Source organism: Nesoenas mayeri (assembly GCF_963082525.1).
Source record: "Nesoenas mayeri genome assembly, chromosome: Z".
In the NCBI taxonomy this organism is placed as follows: Eukaryota; Metazoa; Chordata; class Aves; order Columbiformes; family Columbidae; genus Nesoenas; species Nesoenas mayeri.
In genome coordinates, this window is record NC_137542.1 from 60046426 (window position 1) to 60071118 (window position 24693).

Genomic DNA, 24693 nt, shown 5'->3' on the forward strand with positions numbered 1-24693 from the left:
GATGAAGGAAGATAAAATTAGAATGCATACAACATTATTTTCAATTTAGAATAAAGTGGCAATTTTCTGAATTAAACATGTATGCTGTAGTTTGAAGGAAGACCCTCACAGGACTGATCCATGTTCTGCTGCAACCAGTGTCTTGTCTCTTAATGCTGATTGCTTTACAAAATGACCGTTCAAGAATCATCATAAGAGTATAACCAGACATAGAAATAGTATTTTATTTGTTGTCACTGACTAATTTGTTCTGAAGAGATGATGTTTATGCTCAAATTTTATGCCATCTGATAACTTTCGATGACATATTTGATTTTTTTTTTTTTTTAATTCCTCTAAATTTTGAGGTACAGTGTTACCTTATAGCACTGATTTTCTTCAAGGATGTGTAAGAAAGATATCTATACATAAAAAGTGTAATTGCACTGTACTGTAAACGAAAATGGTTTGTTATTATGACAGCACATAAGTATGCTGAGATACTTGGTAAAAGAAAATTCCTTTAAAACCATACTACATCAATATAAGAATACTGTTGTATTAGGTAACTGCTTTTGGAAAGTTCTTCGCACTGAAATCTGGGCTATTCCTTTTTTACTATGGTGGTTTTCTGAAGAACAACTCTGTTCAGTCCCTTCTAATGCTCAGCATGTTTCTGACACCACATTGTAAATGTAATTATTCTATACTGTCATTTCAGCAATCCTGCAATCTTGAAAATGTAAAGCCTGAAACAAAGCGATATCTAGAGAAATCGGTTCAAGTTGGAAAAAGAAATGGACTCCATCTTCCTAAAGAAGTGCAGAATGTAAATATGGACTATTAGTTTATAAAGCAAAGATGACAAACAGTTGAAAGGATGAAATTATGGTTGCATAGCTGTACTAAGCATATATTTGAATTTTATGCTTTTGGATCTGCTTAATTACTGTTAATTAACTGTTCTTAGTTCCAGACCTATCCTTTAAACTTCAGTCACCTAAAGGTTTTTAAGTTAATCTGTTAGACACTCGTGGTACTCAGTGGATAAAGGTGGTATGATACACATTACCTCTCTTTGCCTTCCAGAGTAAAAGAAGCCTGTCTGGAGCAGTTTTGTTACGTAATCTGATTACAAAGGATGCCTAAGTGAGATAGATTCCTAGCCAAAAGACTTCTCAGAAATGTTATTTTATAGTTGAAGCTTCAGAAATATGTATGATTGTTACAACAACACACCTATTTTAATTTCAATTATTTACACATGGTGAAATGTGTCCAAGATTTTAGCATTTTGACTAAAATAACTTGCAGTAGCTTAAAGGGAGCATAAGCTGCACTGAAAATTTGGGATCCCTTAAGGGAAGATTTACTCAAGCATATAAAAGCACTCGACTCTTCTAAAAATCATGAAGTAAAATTGTTAGCATCTCGGATGCTGACATAATTATCTTTAAATTCTGACTGATGTTGTGTGACAATCTTGATTTATGACTCTTGAATAGACTTTACCCTTTGTAGAAAATAATCATTCTTAATGCACATCCTTCAGTTAGTGGTAACAGTTTCATGTGTATTTGCATTGCTTAAGGGCAAGTGATGCCTCTAAAGGAATTTCGAAATACTTTACAGGGAGACAATAGCTGAATTACATTTAAATTAAAACTTGACTAATGATACTCTCTGCCAAATTTTGTATTTGTTGTGTGTTCTTTTCCTGGCAACTACTGTGTTTGTGTGAACTTGACAGTAAGGGGTAGAGACATGCTATGAGATACAGTAGAAAATGTTTCACATGGTGAATACTGGGATATTAAAACAAGGTTTCAGAATAGTCTTGTCTTGTGTAAGTATTCTCTTCTTTTTGTCATACCTGTACAATTCCAAGGAAGTATTTTTCAATAGGTTGCATGTGTTTTTACTCCCCAATTCTCATTAATTTTAGTGGATGGTTTTGAACTTAAAGTTGTAATTTAGGCTTTTCAAATAAAAAAGAAATAATGGTATGTCATCATATAATGCTGTTCGGAGACCATGGGTTCATTGGCAACAATATTGCTGAGGACCAAAAGAAAGAAAAGGGGGGTTAAGAGAGTGTGAAGTATAATGTGTTCGATTTGTTACATATGTGTTACATGTGTAACATGTAGTTAGCTTATGGTGTTAACTACGGTGTGTGAATTGCTCAATGCTGGCATGTGCTGTTGGCTAGTAGAGAGCCTAGCTGGAAAAAGTGAAATACTGTTCATGTGGTGGATAGTAATTGACAAATTTGATTTTTATTTTTCCACTAAGTTCAGTTTATACCCAATACAGGAAATAAAGATGATGAAGAAAAAAATGAGTGAGCTGTGTATAGACTTTAACAAAAACCTGAATGAGGAAAACACCTTTCTTACATTTTCTAAGGAAGAACTTGGTGAGTGGTATGCTTGCTCTTTCTATTTCTTCAACCTTTCACTTTTACTGAAGTAATCTTCTTTTGGCCCAGTGAATGATGGTTAGATCAAGTGAAATTCTGACTGTTTTCCAGCATTCTCTATTTCCTTTTTAATCCTTCTCTAAAGTTATCTTAGAATTATCCTTTGCAGGTGTTTATGATTTCTTCATAAATTTGTGCTCCCTAAAGTGTTTGCCTTGCATCAAGTTAGCATATCTGCTACACTTTTTTTTTCTTCATATAACTGTACTTTTCTCTGCTCCTTTATTGAGTTCTGTCTCATCAGGTAATCCCCTGTGTATTATTGATATATTAATTGCAGTTATAGGAAAAAAAATTCTGTCCAAAAATATATCCTAGCTACTCCAATCATTTAAACTGATCTAGAGATTTTGTGTGACAGAGAATTTGGGAATTCATTATCTGAAGGCCATGTGCTTCAGATAAAGTGTGCTTTAGTAACATCAGAGGGTTTTTTTGTTCTCATATTCATCTCATATTTTTATCTCATAGCCTTACATATATTTCTCTTTTGCTCACAAATGTTTCCAATTTTTACTGTGCTTGATTGCGATTTGAAAAGGTTTTAGCAAATAGTTGTAAAGAGAGGGGTTAGATTTCTGTGGATTTCTGATGTCAAATAAGATTGCAGCCAAAAAAAAAAAAAAAAAGCAAAGCAACAATCTTCCAAGAAGGAAGGGTGAGTAGGTAATTCTGGTAAAAATTATTAAATTGTGTTCTGTAGAAGGCCTTCCTGATGGCTTTATTAAGAGCTTAGAGAAGACTGAGGAAGAAAAATATAAAATTACTTTAAAGTATCCCCACTATTATCCTGTCATGAAGAAGTGCTGCATTTCAGAAACCAGGAGAAAAATGGAGTTTGCCTTTAACTCAAGATGCAAAGAGGTATGTCATATATTGACTGTTCTGTAGGGTAATGACAGTTGGAAAATGGAGGCAGACATTCAAATGTTAGATTTGAGTTCTGTATCTTGCCAAATACTATGAAGTCAAAACATCTCAGTGTGATCTTTAACAGTTCCTTGCTCCAGTTTATTCTAATATCTAAAGACAATCAAAGTTGAAGATCTGCGTTTGTGTGTGTACATATCTTAAACTTTCAGCGGTGCTGTTAATAGAAGTAGGATTTTGATCTCTGTCAAATTTCCTTATAATGTTCTTCAGCTGCTTATTGGCTCCTTTCTCCCAGAGAAGAATACCTGATTGTAGCTTCTGCATTACTTTGGGATTCTTCAGAATGAGAGAGTTTATTTATGTGCACATTTTAATTATGAAATACAGGTGATTAAGTGTGAAATTAATGCATTGCATATTGATAAGAATTTTAATTAGATGTTAAAAACACATGATTTTTCTAAAAGTTTCATTTAATTGTGTGAAGAATAAGTGGAAACACGCCTTATTAAAAGAAATAGTTTCACAAGTAAGTTGTTTGATACTGATGAGATCAGGCACCTAGACAGGTACAAAAAATAATGAAAAGGATAGAAGGGATAGAATAAGTGTCATTCAGGCAGCTGTACCAAGGATTCATTAGAGAACAATGGCAGAGTTGAGCTTTTGTACTTGAAGTGCTGAGAAATGTGAAGAGTACAATATAAGATTAAACAGCACCAAGAACTGAACACTGTGCAAGTCAGCAGAGTTAAAGGGATTTCCTATTAAAACTGTGGGACAAACTTTGAATGTTGTCCCTGAGAAATCTCACTTTTTCAGAACTGGAGGTAAATGCAGTTAAATTTTCAGCTTCTCAAGGATCCTCCACCAAATTTAAATTTAGGTCAGGGCCTGAGGGTTTTGTGCTTCAGATCTCTTTCTTTGGCTGCTGTTGTCAGAGCGGCAAAAAAGGGCCAAATTTGCAAACAATCATTGAAAAACAAGCAATTAAGCCTGCTGTCAGCCATCTCCCTGTTATCTTTCACATTAAAATGGTTGACTGTTGGAAAGAATTTATTTCCTTTGTCAGAGATTTGTTATTATCCTAAAATGAAATGGTACGTCTTTTGATTAATTAAAGCAGATACATTTTAATAGGGAGAGTGATGACTTAGATCAGAAAACTAGCTACCTGCAACTACATGCTGTGACAAAAACTATTAGAAGAATCTAGGTAAACTTATATTGCTCTATATCGTAGCATTTAGTTTTAAATGTTTGCTCTTTCTTATTATTACAGCTATTATTCATGTAGTTGTTACAATAACATGTGGTATTTGGTTTCAGTTTACAAATTTGAGTCTTTTCTTTTTTAGGAGAACACAAAAATCCTTCAGCAGTTGCTTCCACTAAGGGCAAAAGTAGCAGAGCTTCTTGGTTATAATACACATGCCAACTTTGTCCTGGAGGTAAACACTGCAAAGAGCACAGATAATGTAACAGCCTTCTTAGGTTTGTTCTTATTTATAAACAATACTTTTGTGTGTCAACATGACTCCTCAGCTAAGATAAATGTAAATACATAATTGGTTTATAGTGTCCATTGTGTTTAGATAGAAGAGAATTGTCTGTTGCCTCTGTGTTGCCTCTGTTCTGCCTTATTTATTATTTATTTATTTATTTATTTATTATTTATTTAGCTAGCCCATAGCTGTACAAATGGAATTGCTCCAAAACAGGGAAGCACAAGATAAAAAATTGAAAAAAACTGCTTTCTGACAGCAAATGTAGACAAGTGGTTATGCCTTTCTCTGCCCCAAAATAAAATTATCCTAATTTAGAACAAGAATAATATGTGCAGCCTAAGCAATTTTATTAGTTCAAGATAAAATCACTGTTGAAGATTTTCATTACCTGAGGTTAACTGCAGTTTTTGTGTATCAGTAGCCTTAGTGTCTTTTTCTGATACAACTACAATGAAAGATTACAGTATATGATGATGCAACTTCCATGAGCTGAATTAAAAAATTGAATCTGGAATGATAGATTTAATTTGGAATTCAACAGCCATCTAATGGAATTCAATCTGAAAACAGATTAAACTTTAAACTTTAAACTGAGTAGTTTATCAATTTGTAGTTATCCTGTTGACCTCAGAGGGCCCATTCTTGTGTGTAGAGTTAACCTCTACTTACTGGAATTATGTAGTTCCACAGCATAGTATGTGTTCCTTTATTAATGTCACCTAACAACACTTAGGATTGTATATTGATATAACATATAAGTAAACCCCCCAAATAATTTAGTACAGCAATACAGTCTGGTGGTAGTGGGTTTTTTGTGTTCATATATCAATAAAGAGGTTCAAATGTAATTCTGTTACACTTCTTCTATGGTATGAGCTTAGCTCCATATTTGGCAAGACCAATTATCCATATATTTGTCAATGAACTTACACTTAATTTTGATTTTTAATTAAATTTTTAAATTACCTGATTTTTAAGTGTACTTAAAGTAGTTTGGACTCCTTTCAAACCATTATATTTTTGTAATTCTGAATGGATTTGTATAATACTGTGTGTTTTCCTTTTTTCTAAACGTGACAAACCTCATAATTTATCAGTTATTGTCATGACTTGAACTTTCTACAGAAGGATACCACATACTTTTAACAAATATAGTGTTTCATGGTAATTCTCATAGAGAGAGAATATTCATCAAATTAATTGTCAGCTTTAATTTACTTCCTTTGCTATAGAGTCATAAAATCATTTAGGTTGGAAGAAACCCTTCAGATCACAGAGCCCAACCATAACCTAACTCTAGCACTCAACCATGTCCCTAAGAACTTCATCTACACTTCTTCTTAACACCTCCAGGGATGGTGGTGTTTCCCTGGACAGCCTGTTCCAGTGCTTCACCACCCTTTCTGTGAATAAATTTTTCCTAATCTCCAGTCTAAACCTCCTATGGTGCCACTTGAAGCCATTTTCTCTTGTCTTATCTCTTGTTACTTGGGAGAAGAGACCAACACCTTCCATGCTACAAACCTCATCTCAGGTAGCTGTAGGGAGCAATAAAGTCTCCTCTCAGCCTTCTTTTCTCCAGACTAAACAGCCCCAGTTCCTTCAGCCACTTCTCATAATACTTGTTCTCCAGACCCCTCACCAGATTGACTGACCTTCTCTGAACTCTCTCCAGCACCTGAATGTTTTGCCTGTAGAGAGGGGCCCAAAATTGAACACAATATTCAAGGTGGGGCCTCACCAGTGCTGAGTGCAGTTGCACCATCACTTCCCTAGTCCTGCTGGCCACACTGTTCCTGATACAAGCCACATTGCTGTTGGTCTTCTTGGCTACCTGGCCACACTGCTGGCTCATGTTCAGCCAGCTGTCAGTCAACACCCCCAGATCCTTGTCAGCCAAGCAGCTTTCCAGCCTCTCTTCCTCGAGCTTGTAGTGCTGCCTGGCGTTGTTGTGGCCCAAGTGCAGCACATGACACTTGGCCTTGTTGAACCTCATACAACTGGCCTCAGTCCAATGATCCAGCCAGTCCAGATCCATCTGTATGGCCTTCCTGCCCTCCAGCAGATCAACACTCCCTCCCAACCTGGTGTCATCTGCAAACTTACTGAGGGTGCACTCAATCCTCTCATCCAGATCAATGATAAAGAGATTAACAGAACTGGCCCCAATACTAAGCCCTGGGGAATGCCACTCCTTGACGGGCTGCCAACTGGACTTGTCTCTGTTTACCACAACTCTTTGGGCCTGGCCATCCAGCCAGTTCTTTACCCAGTGAAGAAAACACCCGACCAAGCCATGAGCTGCCAGCTTCTCTAGGAGAATGCTGTGGGAAACAATATCAAAGGCTTTACTGAAGTCCAGAGAGACAACACCTACAGTCTTTCTTTCATCCACTAAGTGGGTCACTTTGTCATAGAACAAGATCAGGTTGGTCAAGCACGACCTGCCTTTCATAAACCCATGCTGACTGGGCCTGATCACCTGGTTGTCCTGCACATGCCATGTGATGTCACTCAGGATGATCTGCTCCACAGACTTCCCCAGCACTGAGGTCAGACTCACAAGCATGTAATTCCCTGGATCCTCTTTCTAGCCCTTCTTGTAGATGAGCGGCACATTTGCCAACTTTTAGTCAACTAGAACTTCCCCAGTTAGTGAGGACTGCTGATAAATAATGGAAAGTGTCTTGGTGAGCACCTCTGCCAGCACCCTCAGTACCCTTGGATGGATCCCATCTGGCCCCATAGACTTGTGTGTGTCTTAAGTGGTGTAGCAGATTGCAGACCATTTCCACGTGCATTACTGGGGCTTCATTCTTCTCCCCATCCCTGTGTTCTGGCTCAAGGGGCTGGGTACCTGGAGCACAACAGGTCTTGCTATTAAAGACTGAGACAAAGAAGGCATTTAGCACCTCAGCCTTTCACTCATCTTCTGTCACTGTATTTCCCCCTGCATCTGCCAGAGAGTGGAGATTCTCCTTAAACCCTCCCTTTGTTGATGATATATTTATAGAAGCAGTTTTTGTTCCCTTTTACATCAGTAGCCAGGTTCATTTCTAGTTGAGCTTTGGCCTTTCTAATTTTCTCCCTGCATAACTTCACAGCATCTTTCTATTCCTCTTGAGTAGCCTGACCCCTCTTCCAAAGGTTATAAATTGTCCTTTTATTCTCAAGTTCCAGCCACAGCTCCCTAGTCAGCCAGGCTGCCTTCTTCCCCACCGGCTCGTGTTCCAGCATACCGGTACAGCCTGCTCCTGTGCCTCTAAGGTTACCTTCTTGAAGAGAGACCAGCCTTCCTGGACTCCTTTGCCCTTCATGACTGCTTCCCAAGGGCCTCTGCCAACCATTCTCCTAAACAGGTCTAAATCTGCCCTTCAGAAGTCCAAGGTAGCAGTTCTGCTGACTGCCCTCTTTACTTCTTCAAGAATAGAAAACTTGAGCATTTTGTGATCACTATGCACAAGGCTGCCTCCAACTGTCACATTACCCACAAGTCCTTCTGCGTTCACAAACAACAGATCCAGTGGGACCCCTTCCCTGGTTGGCTTGCTGACCAGCTATGTTAGAAAGTTGTCTTCCATACGCTCCCAGAGCCTCCTAGACCATTTCCTCTCTGCTGTGTTGTATTTCCAGTAGATATCTGGTAGGTTCAGGTCCTCCACATGAACAAGGGCTGGCAATAGAGAGACTTCTCCCAGCTGCCATTTCATCTGCTTTTTCATTGTGGTTGGGTGGTCTGTAACAGACTCCCACCAGGATATCTGCCTTGTTGGCCTTCCCCTTGTTTCTTAACCATATACACTCAACCTTATCATCACCTACATCAAGCTCCTTATCTACAAGCATGACAATAGGATTTGCTCTGCTTTGTTCATACTTATTCATGTTTTAAATCTATGTTCATAAACCGATCTTACAGATAGGAAGAAAAGCATTCTGTCGTATAACATCCTGAATTTAGCATAACGTAAGGGGCAAATATTATTTAGACATGTAAATGCATATACAGCCTCACAGCCTACCTAGAAACAAGAGTGGCAATTCCTAAATTTTACACTCCAGATATCAGTAGTAAACACTAACCTGAATTTTTAAGGAAAAAAAAATAGTGTCCAGTAGTCCAGAAATACAGGAGAGTAAGCACCATATGTACTTCATGGGACTGTCAGTAAGCTTAAATATTTTATATTCAGTATATTAGATTCATAGTGCTATGACCCTTTTTTGTCCAAGGAGAGCTATATTGGAAAAATTGGGATCATAGAGATTAATATCCTGTGGCTTTGGTAGTCAGGAAGCTAGACATCGTATAGGCAAGAACTCCTTAGTCTCTTGTTCTTTTATAGGACTTCAGCTAGAAGTAGGTCATAGTCTGTTTTGAAAAGTCTTGGAAGAAAAAGTAATGTCTGAATTTTGTATTGCACTTTCAGTAACTAACAGTAGTTCTAGTTTTCAGCTGTTTCTGCAGGAATGCATCAAGAGAAATGAGATTACATGAGGTAAAATTAAAGTCTTCTAGCAAAATTGTGCAGTGTTACTTTCCATTTCTAATCTCTTAGAAGAAGTCTAAATTTAACAAAGCCCTTCACAAGTACTGTTGGGTGTATATGGACTCCTGTATTACTTTTAGCATGCCTTCAATTAAAACTCATTAATACAGGAAAGTAGACCGTTTGCTTGCTGTTAGTCCCCAAATGGAAAACTCAAGCATCCACTCTTGGGGCATGTGCTTAAAGTTATGAATGTGTTTTGTAGGAATACACATTATAGTGAGGAACACAGAAGTTGAATCTAAGGCGATCTTTGTTTCAGATGATTTGAGTAAGAAGCTAAAACCATTGGTTGAAGAAGAAAGAGAATTTATTCTGGATTTGAAGAAAAAGGAGTGTAAAGAAAGAAACTTTGATTATGATGGAAGAATCAATGCATGGGATCTTCATTATTATATGAACAAGACAGAAGAGCTGAAGTACTCCATAGATCAAGAAAAGCTGAAGGAATACTTCCCAATTGAGGCTGTTACAGAAGGCTTACTGAATATTTACCAGAAACTACTGGGACTTGTATTTGAGCAAGTAGAAAGTGCTCATGTTTGGCATGACAGCGTTACTCTTTATACAGTAAAGGATAATTCAACAGGAGAAATGTTAGGCCAATTCTATTTGGACCTTTACCCCAGGTAATTATGACAGTGTTTACTTAACTGTTTAAAATTGAATTGATCTTAGTGGGTTGCTGATGTGATTGAAATTAAATGCATTTGGAAGTAAATATTTATCCCACTGACAAGGCTATTACTGTGTTCATTAAGTTGTCCTCTGAACTATTTTCAGGTTGATTACACTTTTTTTTTTTTTTTGCAGTACCATGTTTCTTGCTTTTATTTGGTTTATGAAACATTACCACTTCATTCATTTTCTGTAGTCAGTTGTCAATAATTTGTTGCCTCTATGAACTTTTCTCCTCCCTAACTGTAGTATATACTGTCTTTTACTTTTCATTTATGTTGAACTGTTGCTCCAGTCTGTTCAGATCAATTATATTCCATTTTGCAAAGTGATCCTAGTTTCTACCAGTTCCTCTTTACACTTTCTATGTGTATTTTGTACTCTGTCCAGGTTTCTAAAGAAAATATCAAAAAGATCAGGACCTTGAAATGTACTTCTAGGTTGATCTCTGTAGTTCTCCAGCTCTCTTTGTAGCTAATTACAACATCACCTCTGTTCTGTCAGAGATTAGGAGAACTGGCTGATTTTACAGGATTTATTCTTAGCTAGTTCTTTTTGACTGTTTCTCACCTATTTTTTTAATTATTCTTTAGTAATTTATGAATTGGCTGATACCTTTTTAGATATGAATTCATTTACGATTTCTCTGGTTGAGAAAATCAGGTTAATCAATACAATAGTACTTAAATTGTTCTTTTTAAGATAGGCACATTATCTCCATCACCTGTTTGTCTTCTCCCCACTTTCTGCATATCATGTGAATTGCTGAAGCCATCTGTTTATAAGACTGCTGATTTAACTAACCAGTTAACTACTCAGATTTAGAGCAAAAGTTTTGAAATAATTTTTCTTTAAACTTTTGGATTACACAAGATATGGAGTAAACTGCATTCATTTGTCTCCTGTAATTAAAGAAAAAATTACTGCTTCAGAAGACGGAACCTAGTCCTTCCTGTTACAGTAGCAATTTAAAATGAATTGAAATCTAGAGTATATGTACTTTCAATATTTGAGTAAAATCAAATTCTTGTAAATGCTGCTGTGAATCTTACTGATGTAAGTACTGGTTTTGTTTCCCTTGTGCTCTTAACAGGATCGTGAACTTAGTGAGTCTTAGAAGTCATGAAAAGATGTAATTTCTTTGTGTAGAGCTTTAAAAATATGCTGACTGATTGTCCCTGTTCTTGAATAGGCTTCACCATTCTGGTGAGCAAGCTTGTGGTTTGAAGATACTTTTTGATATATTTTCTCATACAGAGAAGGAAAGTATGGGCATGCAGCATGCTTTGGTCTCCAACCTGGCTGTCTTCTCTCTGATGGCAGCAGAATGATGTCTGTAGCTGCTCTGGTAACCAACTTCACAAAACCAGCATCAGATCACCCTTCATTGCTGCGACATGATGAAGTAAAGACTTACTTCCATGAATTTGGTCATGTAATGCATCAGATATGTGCACAGGTTAGTGATGTTTCAATTCCAGTGTAAGATTTATCTCGTTCTTCACTGTCTCAAAGCAAGGTATAAGGCTGTTTTGATGGTTTCTAATTTTAGTAAACCACATATACAGTTTATTGGTTATTTTTCAAAGTGGTAGGTTGGCTTTTTTTTGGTATTGGTTTTAATTTTTATTTGAAACTATAGCAATAAATACATCTTCTTATGAAAATATTTTGATAGGAACATATACTTTTGCATTTGCACCATGCAAGTACCTGTGATGAGTTAATAAATCCATGTGTAAGGTGAAGACGATGCTCAGTGGTGGCTTCTGTTACAGCTGTCAGAGGCTTTTTATTACTTGTAGTAGCACGCTATATATTAGAAGCAAAAATAAGTTATTTTGTACTCTTAAGAGCTGTCACACTTGACATAAAAAGCATAAAACATGTCTTCCCTGAGCTATTGTGTTTTCTGCTCTCCTGTCTGACAGCTGGCATTCTCATAGTGACCAGAAAGAACTGAAGGTATTCTGCAGATTTTGCATCAGGGTCTCAATAAAATTATAAAATTGCTGTTATCGTTTTTACATACATGTAAAGTTGATTCTGCCAGCTGATAAATTTATTATTGGCCTAATGAAAATTTTGTATCTCAGAAAGACACGTCTCAGTATTCATGCACCAAAAAATTTGCATAATTATCTACAAATCCAGACTTGATGTAGTATTGCTTTAATCTCCTTTTTAAACAAGTACCAAATAATAGAATCAGAGAAATATGACACACATTGGATTTTACTTCTTGACCTTGTTCCTAGAGACTATAACTGGAGAATAAAGAAACAAAGTCATAGAAATCCATATATTAAATCCAGAATTAAACAAGTTATGTCCAAGCAAACATCAGAACAAGTAGCTAGACTAGCTTAGATATTTTTGTGTTATGTTGCAGATAGAAATAAAATAATTGTTTGATCATTTTCACCCTAAGTCGGGTGTTTCTGAGCTCAGAAATGGAGAAGTAAAATCTGTGCTTTCTTTTAAACTACCTAGAAGATAGTTTATAAATTAGACACATTCAGCATTGGTACAAAAAAATGGAGAAGTAAAACCTGTGCTTTCTTTTAAACTACCTAGAAGATAGTTTATAAATTAGACATATTCAGCATTGGTACAAAATTGACCACAACATTTTTATAACCAATGAAAATGTGCCTGGGTGTTGCACAACCCCTTCTGGGCAGTCCAAGCCAACAGTTCCATTGCTTATGTATTTCACTTGCTGTGGAATTGCACACAGGTCAGTGATGCCTGCTTTCCAGCTGTCTCTTCCACTGCTTAGGTGGTTTCTGCATGCATAGCTACCATGCTTACTGCTGCTGTGTTTTATGTAAATTGTTATTTGCACACCTGCAAATAATGTGCTACTCCCTCATAAAAACATCCTGTCCTCTGGGATTTCTGTGTGCAAAGCACTATCTTGTTTCATATGACGATTTGTTTAAACGTGTTAAAACTTGACACTTAAGGGGTGTGCAGGGATCAGATGGGGTGGGAGTCTGTGAGCTGCTGGTAAAGGTCAGCTTTTGGAGACTCGTCCTCTTTGTAATGTACAGGGGATCCACTGGAAAGTGAGATATCAGGGCAAAGAGGGTGTCTGTTTATGGTGTTAGGGAAGGAAAGCTATTCAAGTTCCTGAACTAAATGTCCTAATATTTTTTGTTAGTATGATGCGGTTGTGTATGGGCAAAGGAGGATATCTGGAGGCCAGCTCTTGCACTTCTCTTGCCTTTCATTCCAGCCACTTCTATCACCATTTCTTTCCAGCTGATACTTCCTAGCTCTTATTCATAGCTGCTATTCAACATGTACAGTAAGAAGTGCTAGCCTGTTAGAACTATGGATCTGAGTAGCCCGCAAGTGGAAATGAAGGCAAATGTTTTCTCCTTTTTCTGCTGTTCTTCTGAAGACATGAGAGAAAGATATATGCATGTGACATAGCTGTCCGTTCAATATATGTCCTATATTATATATGAGGTTTTTTTATAACCCTGCAAGAAAGTAAGTTCAAAACCCAGTCCTCTGGTGGGCATCTATTCCCTGATGGGTAATGGAACCTAAGGATATCTAGAGCTGTTAGAGAGGGAATTTGGGTAACGGAGAATTCTCTCTTTCTTTTAGTACTTGAAATGTTTCATAAGAATGTTGCTGAGAAGGGAAGAACAATAAAATTGGGTTTGCAAGAGGAGGTAGGCTTATTACAAGACAAGGGTGATGTGAGACCAAGTAATTTCTATTGTCATTTGAACAACTGTCTTTCTAAAGTGACTGTTTCTTTCTAGAAATATTTAGGGTTTGGAGTATATTTTAATGAAGATGTTTAACTGCACAGAATTTTCTTCAAAATTAATATATGAAGGGGGCTTTTTAAACATGAAGTGATTGACAACACTAAAATAAAAAATAAAAAGTTCTGATGTGCTTGGCTTTCAAAAAGAACATTACTTTCTCAGTGACTGAGTGTCAGACTTGGAGACTTTTCACAGATAAAGTTGCTAGGATTAATTTATTTCAGGTCATGTATTAATGGCTCGAAAATTGTGCTATATGTTAACCATACGCCTTATGAATGAAGACAGTTAACACAAAGCTTAATAGGATGAGTTGATGAAGTAAAATCTTTGAATCAGTGCAGTAGACTGTAATACAACAATTTTGTAAGTGTGTAATTGGAGTTTATTATTTTACTTTGGGGTAATATAACAAAATTCTATAACAATTTACAAATTATATGCTTGCCATAAGGCAGCACAGAAACATTCATATTGCTGTCATAACCTGAAAGGTAAAAATCAGTAATGTTAAGAAAACCAAATTACTGTTTCATACCAGTAGAGGATGCAGTAAATAACCCCTAAGTAATCTATTTAATTGCTTGATAATAGTCTAACATTTGAATTTTTGCTCTCCTTTCTTTAAAATTATTATTATTGACCAGTTCAAAATTATTCCTTTTGCTGTGAGTAACACTGAAATTTTGGCATCTGAAAGTTTATATTCTTCTAGAAATCCTGGCTTCTATTTTCATTTAATACAATGGCTTTTCCTTTTAGACTGATTTTGCTAGGTTTAGTGGAACTAATGTGGAAACAGACTTTGTAGAGGTACCTTCACAAATGTTTGAGAACTGGGTGTGGGAAAAAGAACCACTACAGCAAATGTCAAGACATTATAAAGATGAGAGCCATGTTGCAGACACTCTGCTTGAGAAACTTGCTGCCTCTAGACTGGCTAATACAGGTATCTCTCCCCTGTCTCTCCACCCACTGTATGTATAAAAATAAAATTAAAAAAAACCTTGGTGGGAAAAATTAAAGACAAATATAACAAGCCCATTACTTTTCTTCTGTGTGTACACTTATCACTGTCTTTCTGGGTTTATTTGCATGAGTACCACCATTAGTAAGGGCTATGATGACAGATACCACTATTTGCAGGAACAATAGCAGCTCTGATCTTCCAGGCTGCCCACAGGACTAAAATACCTTTGCATTCCTCTCCATGTGACTTTTTTACCTACCGAATTTGCTCACTTAAAAGTAGGTGTGGAGGGGAAGGTCCTGGTTTTTCTGACGTGGGTTGTTTTGGTGGTGGTGGGTTTTGTTTGTTTTTATTTGTTTCTTTTCTGCTAGCTCAGGCACTGTGCACGAACGCAGTATCAGTTTTTCTACATGTATCATCTACATTTGATTTGCATATGACACTTGACAGACATGAAAGTTGATTGCAAATTTACTGACCATACATAACATACTCCAGACAGAAATGTTGTAGTCCTGCATTGTTCAAACCACCTCTCAGCTTCTCAATCCAGAAGCTTAAGTCCATGTTCTCTGCCTTCCCAGCAGATATGCTGCCTTTCCAAACTGAGGTCCCAGTTTTCTTCTCCTTCCATGTCTTGTTCCATGTTATGATCTCCAAACCAAGACTGTAATCTCATGTTTTATCATCTCATTGTTATTCTGTCACTCTCACCCCACTGCCCCTGTAATCAGGACTCCCCCAGTATCATAGTCTTACCCATTTATGGTACAATTTGTCATTAAGCCACTGCTGTTTATTTCATACTGCTTCCCTATCCTGAACCAGAAGTTCCTGTCCTTCTGGCTTGTACAGACATCATAGCTACATAAGCATTCTGACTGAGTAAAGGTTCATATCTTGTAGCTTCTTCAAAAAAGCCTACGCAGCTGCAGCACCAGTCTTTGCTGTTCCTTGAATTGTCACAGGGTAGATATACTTACTGTTATCTGTGCGAGCCCTGAATGAAATTATATACTCGAAGTGAAGATAGCTGAAATTTTAATTTTCAATACTGAAATTTGCTTTTAAAATATCTGCTTTGTTTTGGTTTTGTTCTGTGAGGAAAATTCCGTTTGAAAGATGGAACTTATAATGACAATTCCTTTATTAAAAATATGCCTCTCAGCTTCTCATAATTGAAGCAGTTTGATGGAAATTACATAACTCCAAGTGTTTTCCATAGTTAAAATTCTAATAATTTAGGATGCATGTTGAGATCTTTGAATGAAAGGTGCTAAAGAAACTCCAGCTGCTTTGATGATATTAATTAAATATTCTTACCCAAATAGGCCTTTTAACACTCCGTCAGATTGTTTTGAGCAAAGTCGACCAGGCACTGCATACAAAACCATCTGTTGACCCAGCAGATGAATATGCCAAATGCTGTATGGAGATTCTAGGAATTCATGCCACCCCAGGTATGTCAGTATGAAGCTTTTATATAACATGTCCGAAAGCTTTTGATTAATCATGCCTTTCTTTCCCAATGCTTGGCATAAAAAATATGAAACAAACCTTAGTTGGTGTTTATAAAATAATCTGCTTTATGAAGCTGAAATAATTGCTTTGAAAGTTGAGGTGATCTTAATGATCTCTTCTGAAGAAAGATGAAGGTAAATATAAAACTTAACCTTTTTCAGGTTATATTTTAGAGTGAAATGATTTGAATACCATTTTAGATGTTTTATCACATCTGTATTGGACATGCAACTAGCCTAAAATGGGAAACTGAGTTTCCTCTTTGATCAGCTGAGTATGGTGAATTCTTTTAGAGGTATACTCAGACCCTTTATGTTAGAAATGTCTTCTCACAGTTTAGAAGTCATTTATGCAAATTCCTTATTTATTCTTAAAGCTGAAGTACTGTATACATCAAATAAATAACTGTATTTGATCTAAGTAAATTAATGATAATTTACTTTTCAAGGAACAAACATGCCAGCTACTTTTGGACATCTGGCAGGTGGATATGATGGTCAATACTATGGGTACCTGTGGAGTGAGGTGTTTTCTATGGACATTTTTTATAGCTGCTTTAAGCAAGAAGGAATATTGAATCCAAAGGTAGGTGATGAATACTTTTCACTAAAGACTTTTGTTGCACTTTGTCCATGAAACCACATTTATTACAATTATAATCTATAGGTGTAATATCTCAATTACTTCTTCTGCACCTGTCATGTAATAATAAAAAGGGTGTATAAATAACATAATTACTTTGGAAAATAATATTAAAATTTTTGAGAGTGTTTGGATTTTAATACAATTCTCACATAGTCATGTACTTAATATTATGTTATGACACTTTTAAGACTTTCTATTAAATTGATCAATGCCTTTATCTTTAATTTTAGACTGAAAAAACATATTCCTCCATTGCAAGAGCAGATGCATATTCTGCTGCTGTGAAAGCTGTGTCATAATAGTGCTCTAATTCCATTAATAGTACCTCAAGTGTATGGTACTTTTATGTAGGTGTTATTTAGAAAACTGAATCTATGTTGACCTTTCACAACACAGTATAATTAGTAATTTTTTTTCCTCTTTAGTTTTGAAATTCAAGTCATTGACATGTTCTAGATTTATTGGACTTTTTTTTTTCCCCTTGTGTAATTCTCCATCCTCTTCTGTCTCAGCAGAAAGAAAAAGTAGTTAACAATGTGGTTAGCAGTCTTGCCTTTTTTATTTTTCAGATATTATAGTATTAGGGTTTTGAGTTGAGATGGTGCAGTTCTGTCATGGAAGAGACCTTTCAGTTTTCCTGATCCTCTTGTCTGTCTTCTGGATTCAGCAGCCAGCACTGAGAGGAATCCAAAGAGGAGATGGGATAGGGGCTAGAACACTGGGGCAGTAGTAAGGCCAGTAGAACCCAAAAGGGGTTTTATGTAGAAAAACAGCTAACTGAATAGTTTCAGAGAAGAGAGGACGAGAGGTTTGGAGGTCAAGACTGATCTTGAAATGCTAGGGATTCATGACAGGTAATGAGAATGTTGTTATAGAATCACAGAATGTCCTGAGTTGGAAGGGACCCACAAAGATCATCAAGCCTAACCCCTGTCTCTACATATGACAACCCCACAGTTCACCCCATGTGTCTGAGGGTGTTGTCCAGTCTCGTGTTGAACACTGTCAGGCTTGGAGCTGTGGCACCTCCCTGGGGAGCCTGTTCAGTGCTCCACCACCCTCTGGGGGAAGAACCTTTTCCTAATGTCCAACCTAAACCTCCCCCTGGCACATCTTCCCGCCATTCCCTCAAGTTCTGTCATTGGTCAACAGAGAGAAGAGCTCAATGCCTGCCCCTCCTCCTCCCCTTGTGAGGAAACTGTAGCCACCATGAGGTCTCCTCTCAGTCTCTGCTTCTCCAGGCTGAACAAACCCAGTGACTTTAGCTGCTCTTCATATGGCTTCCACCCCAAACCCTTCACCAACTTTATAGTCACTCATAAGTAAGAGCAGAAGAAATGCCAATTTAAATGAGAGAATAACATAACTTTTAAATAAAATGTTGTTCATATGAATGTCAAAAAATGGCATTTGAGGAGGTGTCAGGCTTGCTGGGTTTTTTTAACTCTTTACAGCTGGGAGAGATGGATAAGGGTGCTGGTGCCAGATGTGTGGGACTTTGTGTCAGTTCCTTGTTCTGACATGCACACACCCCTCCAGTGTCTTCACAGACCTTTTTTCTGTTAGCTTTACTCCCTACTCTTAAAACTCTTTTCTGAGTGATCATATAGTCAAAACCCTAACCTATAGTTTGCCAGAATTGCTCTGTGACCAGTGTTTCTCCTGAGGGATGAAAGTGCCTTTTATTCTGATTGTTTTGGTGGTGATTTTTGTTTTCTTTGTCTGTGTAGGGGATGTGCTGAGAATAATTAAATTATACTAGGAATGAACGTTTGCTACAGTTCAGCTAAAAGTCAATTAGTGCCTCTTTGAATGTGAAGCCTGCTATCTAGGCTAAGAAGTAAGAAAGAAAAATTATTAATTTTGTGTGTGTATATCACTCACTTTCTAGCATATGTGTGTGTGCACACACTTCACTTGAATGCTGATATAACTTCAGGGGTAACCCAGTGGAGATTTTCCCTCCCTCTTCAGAGCAATGCTATTGTCTCAAATTGGTTCTCCTCCAACTCATTTTTCCTTATTTGCATTTTGTGTAGATGTAATAGAGTTCCACAAGATGGAACAAACAATCTTCTTATAAACAAATACTAGATACCAGTATGATTTTTGTAGTTACTCATATTTTGTTATATGTAGATTTAGACTAGTCTTCAGAACAGCAGGAAAGGAAAATGGTTATGGTATTATGACTAGAGCATTTAGAAATCTGGCTTACCTCTTCCTGTTACAATAAAACCCTTCTTCCTGTTTTGAGCAACAGTTATAGAAACCAGTTTCAGAGACAGTCTTCATCAAACACACAACTCTAACTTCATTGGTTGTCACACTCCTCAATTCTTGCACATTATCTGAGATAACCCCTCTTCTCCTTTGAACTGAACCATGTGCTGGCTGTGGAGAGACAACAGCCAAGACTCAAGTCTCCTCAGAAAACACTTCTAAACTGCAAGGAACAATATTTTAATTTGCTGCCGATATTTGGGAAACTGACACAAATAGTGAAGTATAAGCAATGCTTCAGTGATTATTTTTTTTAAATTTTTGCATTTTAGTTTTTCCCAGCTGCTAATTCAGACAATGTCATTGGTAACACAATTAAGTCATCAAGGTCCCTCAGTTATTAAAGGACTTATGCTTGATTTTGGAGTACAGCTATCAGGAAGTGGTGTAGTCCTGTAATCTCATAGCTTTGACTTGTGGGGGAAGTGTTATCTGTGTATATACAGTGACTAAAAGGAAGACCATTGTTTTCTTCAATATCAAAAGCATCTGGGACATCTGCATGCAAAACAATATTTTGTCATTGAAAGTCATCTCTCAGAAGCCCAAAATTCTCCAGATACATTTTTTAAAATATGACCTCCTGTTAAGAAACTCTTCATTACCTACTGTTGTCTCAGAAGCTAGCTTCATTCTTTTTTAAAGGAATACATGTTTCTTCCTGAAAATAAAACCTGAGTTAAGTCTCTGTTACTCCAAGATACTTTATTAGGGGAGTTAGATCTGTTTGTATATATTATATATACTATTGAGCATATAATATGTGTGTATTTGCTATGTCGTTCCTCAATGCTATATCTATCTCTCTCTGAACTATCATCTCTGTTCTCCAAACAGAAATCATGAGTTGAGAGAGGATGGATATTAGATTCCCTTTTCCTACCAGTCAGTCACAGGGACAATCACTGAAGACTATGTGGAGGTTGTGTGTGTGTTGTACTTTATAGAGTGTCTTCCAGATAAATGATTATTATAGCTTCCAAAACAGTGTAAAGCCACAAGAAAAAGGAATTTTTCAAGAATAGGTTAAACTTCTGCTCTCTTGAGTTCTTCCAGCAGACCTAAATTATAGTTGTGGTATATCCTGATTTGGTATTAAGAAAATCTGGAAGTAGGGAAGGTGTTTAATCATGCAGATTTTTAAGTATACAACAAATACAGAAAAGAGTCAGTTCACAAGATAAGAAATACTCATGTTCTGTTTCACCTTTTATCAGGCTGGGATGAAATACAGAAATCTAATTTTGAAACCTGGAGGATCTTTGGATGGGATGGATATGCTACAAAATTTCTTGGATCGTAAACCAAGCCAGAGAGCTTTCCTATTGAGTAAGGGATTGTGTGTTCAGTAAAATTATGGTTCCTTTGTAATGGTATATGAATGAGCTGGAAATATCAGTGTATTTAACATCTTAACTGTGTACTCAAGGGAAATTGGGTCACTTTTTGATGATTTTTTTTTTACTTGCATAAATAAAAATAACTCTTAAAGTTGCATAGAACTACAAAACACAGGGGGAAACACAGCAGGGAAAAAAAGTGTGAAATGTGCAAAAGCTGAGGGATTTGGATTGTGAGTTTTTTGAATTGTTATGAAATAATACTAACCAGTATGGGGATATGATGCCATGTTTCTCTTTTACTAGATGTACTTGAACTATGTGTTGTGAATTAATTTAAAATCTGGAAGGGGATAAAAGGGCACTACAGCAATAAAAGAAACATTCATTCTTATTCCATATTCTTCTGTTGTATTAATGGCTTACAAATGTCTTTGATGGAGGGGAAGTGTGTTTGATTTCATCATGGTTTGAGTTGTCTAGCTTCCTGACAAATTTCAAGACTGAGAACCTGCTCCAAACATCTCGTGTGATACTTTTAGGCTTCATTTTTATCCATGTTAAATTCTTGTATAATTTCTAAACTTATATAGTGTAACTAAAAAGAAAAAAACCCTACAATTCGAGCTACCATTTTTGTTCCTTCATTGAGGAAAAACAGCCAAAATCCATGACTTTGGCAGTCCTTCCATCACTTTTGGTTTTTTGTTGATGATCACAAATCAAGTCTTTGTTTTCCAAATTAGATCAACACCGGCACTCAAAAGTTATACTTGAACAACTATGATGGGTTCAGTGGTTTGTGAAGTATTTTCAGATACACATAAGGAAGGAAGGGAAGAAGATGTCACCAGTCAGAATGGTGAAAGTCAATCCGAGATTTTTCGTATTCCTTTCTGGTGTGGCATGCACAGGTGCTACAAAAAAAAGCCGCATAGATTTAATGAATTCAGCCTTGGGAGTGTGAAAGTGATGGAGGAATTATTTTGCAGTTTTTCCTCAAGGTCAGGAAAAACATGTCTTACAAGCCAACTCTCCACCACCCAAATAGAACTGCTAATCCAAGTGCACTTTTCTTGTCTTTAGGTATCATACCTTACATTCGTTTCAGTAGTAAAACATGTATATAAACAAACATTAATTTTGGTTATTAGCTAATATATTTTAGACATTTGAACCATAGCTGTAAACATCGTTAATATTTTTTTTGTTCAACCACAAAGTAAGAAAATGTGTTTGGTCAACTCTAATGACTTCTTCTTTTTCTAGCAAAACAAAACTGAAAGCATTGGGTCAAATCTATATGTTTCAGGGGGAAAAAAACCACAATTGTGAATGTTGAGCTGAAACTTTATTTCTGTGTCTTTTTATTTTAAAGCATTTAAAGTGGAGAAGTGGGAAAAGCGGAGGAGCTTAATTGGGTTTTGAAATGGAAAATTTGGCAAGACTTATTTTTGCACCATACTAGTTATAGATGTGAGAAAACATTAATATGTTTGTAGCCAAAACATATTAATTATGTAGTCTTACCAGAGCACATAATTAAGTCAATTCTGACTCTCATAGGCAGTTATAGTTTTAGACCCCAGTTCTGCTGGGTCATGAAAATGTAATACATGAAAATCACATAAATTGAAACATCTTTAACAGTATTGAGAACAGCTATAAAGGAAAGCTGAGGAAACTGGCGGATGCAGTTATCCTAAAACCTGTGAATTTTGCCTAGGTTTTTTCCTTTCACACTGTAGTGATAGCTCTGATTAACTAAAAAATATACTAAGGGATACTTTCCAAAAACAAATCTGCAAACCTAAGTTTTGGAATCTTGTTTAAGAAGCAAAATGCAGTTTTTATTTTACAGCTGGTAGGCATAATTCCACATGAGGGAGACCTTTCTCTGCATAAAGCAGCAGTCTCAGATCAAATGTAGTAATTCTAAACAGAAATATGTGATGATAAAAAGTTATGTGATGATTTAAAAGTTAGGTTTAGAACAATGCTGATGCTAATAATGATAATTCCACTGACATATCTTTTCCTATTTTGTATGTGAAAACACATACATGATTGTACAGTGTTGTTAGCATTAGGTGGATATCAGTGCATATAGGTGAGAGAAAAACCTAAACCACACTGTGACTGCAAATTAAAGTGTTACGTTCTATATCTGTCCCAAAGAAAAGGATTTTTTCTAATTTGTTTTTGGAGGAGCTGGTTCTGTCAGTCTACATAAGGCAATAGTTAAGGCAGATCATCTTATGGCTAAAACTGCATGTGACAGAGAAGGCTAACTGGTATTTTCTGAAGTGCTTCTGGAACAACTTAATGTGGCAAACTTGTCTGTTAATTTTTATATTGGCTTCATGGAGCTTTCTGAATCAAACTTATGTTTACATTCTTTATTGTAAAAACCTGACCTTGCAACAGAAAAGATAACCTGAAGAAAGACATATTTTCTGGTTTTGCAGCTCTCTGTCATAGGCATTAAACTTTGTCTGTATAGGAAACAACTTATTCTGACACTGTTCCAAGGCTATGACATAAAGTCCTCCAAGGAAATAAGGAACACTTCTGCTTTTGAAGTGTGAGTTAATTGCCTTCTTGCTACACAGAAATAATCACATACATTCAGATATGCCAAGGGTTAGGTATCTGGCAAAGCCCAGCCTATTAGAATTGCTAGGCCTATGATTCTACTGAATTAAATTTCAATAGTGAAAGCTTGTGTTTACTCCAACCCAACTTTAGATATTCACTGTAAGAAATAAAAAGGTAACTTGTAATCTTAGTCTGTAACAAAAAGCTGCCTTTCAAGTTAGTATCTTTTTCCTCTGTCAGAAATTCACAGTGGACTTTGGCTGCCTTCGCAACAAAAGCTTCAAAAGAAAGGGAAAGGGTAAAATGGGAGACTTAGGAGGGAGTGGTGTTAACCATTCAGGAAGTGGATAACAGACAATAGCTTTCTTATTCTGCTGATTCACTGCAGAAGAGAGAATGATCTGGCCATGCAACTAGGTCACAAGGTGGCTGGGTGATGGCCTCAGCAGCCCCTGCTGTTAGTTCTCTGACACAAGCGAAGCACATAGGTTGGATTGCTTGCAAGTCATGTGATCAAACCTAGATGGTAGAAGCAATCAGAAGAAAAAGTTTAAACTTTGGTATAAGCTGGAGAAGAGTCTGAAGAAAAGTTTAAACTTTACTCTCTAACCTGTGGTGATTATCAGTTGTTATGCTGACATAATAAAGTGGGCATTATCACGTAGATAGTCTATGTTTGTAGATACAGGTGTAGTATTGACTATGACTTGAGCTTCTAATACTGCCACAGTTGGCTTTCCTATACAAATAGCTCTCAGTCATATGTTATTGTTATAAATATAAAAACATTACAGGAAAAAACCTTCCCCATTTTAATCAGTAATCAGGGTCAGTCAACTGCTGAACTTGTTTGACAGACAACTTTGTTAAACCCTGCTTTAACAGATAATCAGCCAGCAGCTAATTCTAATGGCTGTAGTCATTTGATATGGGAGAAGTAAAATTACTGCAACAAGAAGTGAATCACAAGGTCAAGATCTCGGCTTCCTCTGAAAAGTGAAACAATTTCTAAATAATCTTCAGAGGTAGCAGGGGGGTAGTTGAGTTAAATGGAGACTCCTGGAGGGATTTTCCAGAAGCACAAAGCTGCTTGCATAGCGAGTGGTTACTGACAAGCATTAGAGAGACTAGATGTCAGGACATTATGTGGCAGCACAAGTGGAATGAAAAGGAAGGAAAGCAGTAGGTGGGAGGATGGAGTTGGAGAAGGGTGTTTTGACAATAGTCATAGAAGGGTTGGAGTGGGTGTCAGAGTCAGATAGCAGGAAAAAGACAGTAGCTTAATGCATACTGATTTATGAAAGGCTACTGAATGTTTTCCATTGTTTCATGAATCAGAAACAAGACATGCTTGTCTGTGAATAGATTTCTTTATCTTTTTATCTGCATGCTAAAGAACATGAGATTATGCACCAGCTTGTTGCTTGCATACTTGTGCTACTTCCTGACATCTGGACACTAATTTTTGTTTCACC

At 36.7% G+C, this 24693-nt stretch overlaps 1 protein-coding gene across 1 annotated transcript in view; it reads left to right on the forward strand.

Moving 5' to 3' along the window:
* NLN (neurolysin) overlaps positions 1-20632 on the forward strand; it is a gene marked incomplete at both ends in the record, with an annotated part of 40632 nt that extends 20000 nt beyond the window's left edge. Inside the window, 10 exons of the mRNA XM_080362952.1 lie at positions 701-808; positions 2296-2398; positions 3165-3325; positions 4693-4828; positions 9655-10021; positions 11328-11529; positions 14624-14810; positions 16163-16291; positions 16801-16937; positions 20498-20632. Coding sequence (XP_080219078.1) covers positions 701-808; positions 2296-2398; positions 3165-3325; positions 4693-4828; positions 9655-10021; positions 11328-11529; positions 14624-14810; positions 16163-16291; positions 16801-16937; positions 20498-20632 — 1665 coding nt within the window. The remainder of the gene's footprint in view (positions 1-700; positions 809-2295; positions 2399-3164; positions 3326-4692; positions 4829-9654; positions 10022-11327; positions 11530-14623; positions 14811-16162; positions 16292-16800; positions 16938-20497) is intronic.
* Between the last annotated feature and the right edge of the window lie 4061 nt (positions 20633-24693).